General features: G+C 44.3%; 1 protein-coding gene across 3 annotated transcripts in view; it reads right to left on the reverse strand.

Moving 5' to 3' along the window:
- The window catches only part of AHDC1 (AT-hook DNA binding motif containing 1), a 148,982-nt gene extending 144,136 nt beyond the window's left edge, over positions 1-4,846 (reverse strand). For 2 of the 3 annotated variants that reach the window (XM_089686251.1, XM_089686250.1), the window contains exon 1: positions 3,175-3,352. In XM_089686251.1, coding sequence (XP_089542377.1) covers positions 3,175-3,337 — 163 coding nt within the window. In that variant the 5' untranslated portion in view covers positions 3,338-3,352. Of the gene's footprint in view, positions 1-3,174; positions 3,353-4,458 lie in introns of those variants that run through there. The other variant, XM_089686252.1, reaches the window with a different exon arrangement.
- Between the last annotated feature and the right edge of the window lie 1,154 nt (positions 4,847-6,000).

Genomic DNA, 6,000 nt, shown 5'->3' on the forward strand with positions numbered 1-6,000 from the left:
CCTCATCAATACATTGGAAGTAGACAGGGGAATCGTCACCACTGTGTCTTTGTATTATGACAGCAAGGAGACCCACTGTCAGAACACAATGATCAGTGCTGATGGCTATAGCCAGTGGTGCTGATCAAGAGGAGAAAAACTAACAGGGCAGTTGTACAGACCTCCCTGCCCATATATGGATTGAATTTTAATCAGTCCCTGCTGGACCAGACAAATTTCCAACCATGTACGGCCAGCTTAAGAGGTGTACTCACCCTTTGGAAAGCCTGAAAATATAATCATTCAAAAAGTTATTGCTCCTTCCTTTACACAAAACCTATGATCTAGAGCAGGGGTCTCCAAACTTTCTAAAGAAAGGGCCAGTTTACTGTCCTTCAGACTTTAGGGGGGCCGGACTGTGCCCAGTGGGAGTAAGCAATGCTCAATCTTTGGTATTATGGGGATAAATAGTTTGTGTCAGTGGGAGGAATAGTGTCTCATTTTAGTTATCAATGGAAGGAATTATGCCCCATCATTGGTGGGAGTGAAAATAATGTAGCCCCAATGTTGGTGTCAGTGGTAGGAATTATGCCCCATTGCTGGTGTCAGTGGCCGGAATAATGCCTCAAGGGCCAGATCAGGGGTGGACTGACCATTTGGAAACTCGGGCACTGCCCGAGGGCCCGGGGTCAGTGGGGGGCCCCACGAGATGCCCTTGGTACCTTTTTCATAGGCTTGAGTTTGGGCAAGGACACAGGGGCCCCATGATCCCCTATTGCCCAGGGGCCCCATGAGTTGTCAGTCCGCCCCTGGGCCAGATAAAGGCAAGCAAGGGGCCGCAGTTTGGAGTCCACTAAACTAAAGTTTCTTTACAGAGAAAAATACAAGTTCATTCTGTAGATAGATTGAAGCTTATCTGGGATCTGTTTATTTGGAACTGTTTTTTGCATTCCACAATTCATGCCACAAAAACGTGTAGCTAGGAAATCCTGGTAGACACCTGTTCATACCTGAATTTGTCAATAAAGCATAAAACAAATAATATGAACAACAGGCAATTTGGCACGGACAAACAGATAGTAATGTATTTCAATATTTATTGAACTAGTGCCGTAACATTTTCACAATTTTCTTTATTTAAAAAAAAAAAAATGATTACAATAAAATATCAGATGTGTTGAGGTTACAATTATGTAAGGCCATTTACCTTTCTCAAAATAAAGCAAAGCTGACTAGATGATACTTTCTATTAGGAAATGCAAGTATTCCATATTCTGGTGTTCTACAATATACGCTAAATAAATGTTAAGCTCTTACTTTAATGAAAATCCTATATTGTGGGAGAACTTCAATTCACTCTGAATACAACAAGTCACTTGCAGAGACTTTGCAACATGCTGTAAAATATGCATAACTTAAGGTCTAAACTATAAAGAAAGCTTGCAGTTGTGTGAGTCATTCATTTTCCTCTAAAGAAGAAAAAACTGAATATTAACGCTGCAGACAAATAAATGTACAAGTTGACCAATGGCAACCAAACAATACATTGTATCAAGTGTTCTTATGTGAATGGAAAGAAAGGACTTGATTGGTTGCTATGGTTTTAAATGTATCACCAACTCAAGAAATGAGTGTAAACAGCTTTTAGGGACAAAATGACCATGTGCTTATCCATATTTGTGGACAAATAGCTATGTTTAGAAGCTGTAGCAAAAGAAAAAAAAAACAAAACAAGAGGAACGGTCAATGGATACCAGATTTCCAGGTCTTCATGGTTAATAGTGCAGAATGCAAAATGATTTGTTGTTGGTTGCTAGAGGAAACAGCTTCAGTTCATAAGTCAGCATGTTTGTCTTCAAATGGGGGTTCATTAAACAGCATGCTAGACCAATATGGGTAAGTCTACAGACCAGGTTAATAAACTCTTTAAGCCATTTACCCAAAACCACTAAATGAATAATTCAGTCACAACAACTCAACCAATTAGAATACAACAGAAGTACAGCTGACTTACTTCAGATGGAGGATGGCCATTCATGAGCCAAATAATAATTGATTTTTTTTTTACCCATAAACATGTATGATTGGCTTACCCAATACAGAGTAATATGGAAGAGTAAAACCAGGGACCCCTTTTACCAGCGTTATCTTAGGGGAACCGCCACTTACCTTATTTATCCAAAGTGGCAGATGACTACTTCACTACCCCCCCCCCCCCCCCCAATGACTGGCTGGGGTTAATTAAAGCTTCCTACAGATACAAGAATTAGTTCAGAATCAGCTATGTCATATCTGTGGGTACCCTTAACTAGTAAGAGACACCAACAGCTGAAATGCAAATACAATGTGAAGACAACCACAATCACTGCTTAACATATAGGGTCTGATGACTGCACAGCCATCAGCAGAACACTACACACATTAGCATGTACAAACCCTTAACTCTGAATTACATATGGCTAGATAGAGGGTAAGAGCTGAATGGTGGTCAAAGCACAATTCCTAATCTCAACAATGGCTTTAAGAAGCACTACCTCCAATGATAAATCTAAAATCAAATTCTCTAACAGTATCATGAAAATGAATTCACAGACACCCTTCTGCACAGCCAGTGAAACTACAACACAGATACGAAGGCTCACTGTGAAAGGAAAAAAGGAGGCTACCAATGTATAAAAAAAAAAAACCCTGTGTTTCAGAATGCTTGTGAGGCTGTTGCCTTATTAAGCCAATAGAGCTACAAAACATTTTAAAGGGAAAAAAGGAGGAGGCTTGTAAGTCAGATAAGTAAATCATGTATATAACACAATACAAGTTATTACTGTATACTGCTGTGGCTATAGTGCAGAACACAGAGAGACCACCATTGCATCCAGCAGCTATTTGTTCCCTTCTGAGTATATCACCACCAAATATACACTCATCCTACTACATGCAGCAACCAGGGAATGACACCTAGATAAAATCTCTGCAATATATATATGAATAGTTCAATACAGATAGGATAGATAAAGCCAGGCTAGACAAAGCAGTAATCTATACTACCAGCTAAAAAAAAACCCCTTGCCATACACTACAACAAAACAGTGATACAAGTTCACAAAAATCCACACTGCGTAAAAAACCACCAGTACAAAAAAAGGAACAAGGAGAGATTCCCTTCAATAAATAACTATGATCTGAACATACACTTACTTCTGACTTGCCCCTTTTCCTTCTGCCACCTCCAGCTCCTGCAGACTGTGTAAATGTAAATATGTATATATATGAGTGTGATATTTTTTCCAGGCACCTCCCCTTCCCAATGATTGGCTGCAAAGCCCTCTGTGTCATTGTTTTGCCTGGGACACAGACACATTTTATATAATACACACAAAATATAAACAGTATAACACAGGAAAAGGGAATCTGCATGCTTCTTTCAGACCACACATTCCCTTAACAAAAAGCATAGTCATAGCTGCAGGATTTTAACAACGCCGGGGAATTTCAAAGACGAGCCATCAGTACAAATTTTGCCAACGTGCTTTTTTTTTTTTTTTTGACAGCGATGTGAAAAACACTCACCTACAAAACTGACCATTTTTCCCCTGCCCTATTTTTTTTTTTTTTTTTATAGCCAGAAGGGTTAAAGGGAAAAAAAAAAAAAAAAGGAGAAAGGAAAGGCACTCAGACAATGAATGTCACCTGAGCTGAGACACATGTCCCCTGACCCTCTGCCCCTCCTCCACCCCTGTGAGGGTATAATGGCACCTTTTAATTAGAACCAAAGGGGGGGGGGAGGGGAGCTGAAGGGGAAGATGACATGCTATCAGACCTTATTTATGGTACAGGGATAAAACTACAGTAAAACAATGATGAGACGCTGGAAAGGTGATCACCAGCTGTTTTCTTTAGATGACTTATGACAGCAGCGGAGATAGATTTATATCTATTATATGTATGGGAAAGAGGCACACCATGATGTCACCACGATTGTCAGCACTGTATTTCCCCCAAATAATGTAGAGAACGTTGTAAAATGGCTGGGCAGTGGGCAGCAGTCCCAGAGAGGCCTGGTGATTGTATGATGGAGGTGCAGGGAGATGTGGAAAGTGACAGACACATGTCATACACACACACCCTATCACAGCTCCCCAGAGTTAGCAGTAACAGCAGACACTTTCTTAGCCATTGTCAGCAGCAGCAGGAAGAGGAGATCGATGTGCGGAGGACAGGCGCACAGGCAGCTAATCCCCATCACACCGATGAGACAGGAGTGGACGGAAATCAGAGGCGGCTGGTGTATGTGTGTGTACGGAGGAGACCCCCCCGGGTATATAGAGGAGTACAGGAGACTGTCTCAAATTGGCCCCCCTGAGAATTCATCCTCCATGCATGGCTGAAGGAGAGATTTCCCTACCGCCAGCACCGTGCTGTCATGGCCAATGCCCCGGGATAACCCCCCCCCCAGCCCTCCCCTCGGGTGCCCACACTGACCGTTCCCCGCCGGCTCCGGCTGTTCTCGGCCGCTCATGGCTGCTCCAGGTCCGGGCACGCTCAGCATGGTCACATCATCTCCCGGGCCCGGGGCTCGGCGCTGACTCCCCGCGGGGGGCGGTGTGTGGAAAGAGGCGCTTAGACTCTCCGCTTCCCCCTCAGGCTTCTCTCCACAGGCGGCTGGCTGAGCTGCTGACAGCCCCCGGTGCGCCGCTTCCGTCTCCAGAGACGTCCCGGGCGACTCGCTCTCAGCGGCCCGGCCTGTGTGCGTTGTTCGCGCTCTCTCTCCCCACCCCGTGGACGTGTGACCACCGTCGTGTCAGCCCCCCGGTATTTCCCCGGTCTCAGTGCCGCTCTCCCCTTCTCCTCCTCCGTGTCTCTGCGCTCAGAGTCTCTGAGCCGCCTCCGCCCGCCGCTGGCACCGCCCCCCGCTCTCAGCCGTCGAGCATGCCGGGACATGAAGTCCTCCCCACTGGGCCTCTCACAGGGGGAGCGCTGCATGACGGGATTCGTAGTTCGTATTCGCCATCTCGTCGTACTGAGCATGCGGCGGTCTCTTTTCCCTAGGGAGCCTGTGGGTGGCTAGGAGGATGCTGGGAAATGTAGTCTTAGCGAGGGTTGGCGTATGCGGCGTAAGAAAAACAGAAGAAACTGCTGATGCCAAAATGTGAGCTAATGACGTGCCGGGAGAGCGATATAGTTTAACGCATTGACTTGAAATCGTTTATTTTAATTTGTCTGAGGGATGACGGGAGTTGTAGTCTTTTGGTGGCGCGGTGCATGCTGGTCTGTGTAGTTTGTGTAACTGGAAAGCGGTGCACGGTGGAAGTTGTAGTGTGTGCAGTATAGAGAGAACAGGAAGGATGCTAGCTTTGAGATTAAAGTGTTACTAAACCTCACTATATCTGGTCTCCCACGGTACACACAAGATGGAAGTGCAATTATTTTAGTAAATATAAACTGCTAAATACCTTTTCTCATCAGCAGTTGGAGCAGTCTTGTAACTTCTATCAGTTTTCATTCTCCTTTGACTGCCCTATGAGGTTGCATAACCCCTGACCCTGTCAGGACAGTGTTGATTGGCCCTGTGCTGATGCCATGCACTCTCCCAAAGAAAAAAAAAACTAGCAATACACACCAAACTGAGCATGTGCAGAGTGTCTCCTAGAGCTCTGTGCTATCAGCAGATGGATTGGGGACAGTAGAAGAAGGGGAGGATCAGAGAGGACAGGGTCAAACAGCTTTTTTTTACACAATGCAGAGGACTAAGCCTTTAGGTTCCACAGTGAGTATAACAAGCACGCTTTACTGCATATACAGACTGATTTTACTGTTGTGGGTTTAGTAACACTTTAACTGCTGACACTATGGCACAGGGTTGCCAAACGTCAGTAAATTTACAAACAGTTTGTAACAGCCAGTGATTTTTACAACTGTCCATAAATGTCAGGGGCTAATAATTGTCATGGTGTGTTGACTTTTTACATGTAAAATAACTAGTTATGGGTATTGTCAGTATTTCAATATCATGTTTATACTGTT

The sequence above is a fragment of the Staurois parvus genome, unplaced genomic scaffold, assembly GCF_062004578.1.
Source record: "Staurois parvus isolate SC_StPar_1 unplaced genomic scaffold, SC_StPar_1.0 ptg000394l, whole genome shotgun sequence".
NCBI classification, from domain to species: domain Eukaryota; kingdom Metazoa; phylum Chordata; class Amphibia; order Anura; family Ranidae; genus Staurois; species Staurois parvus.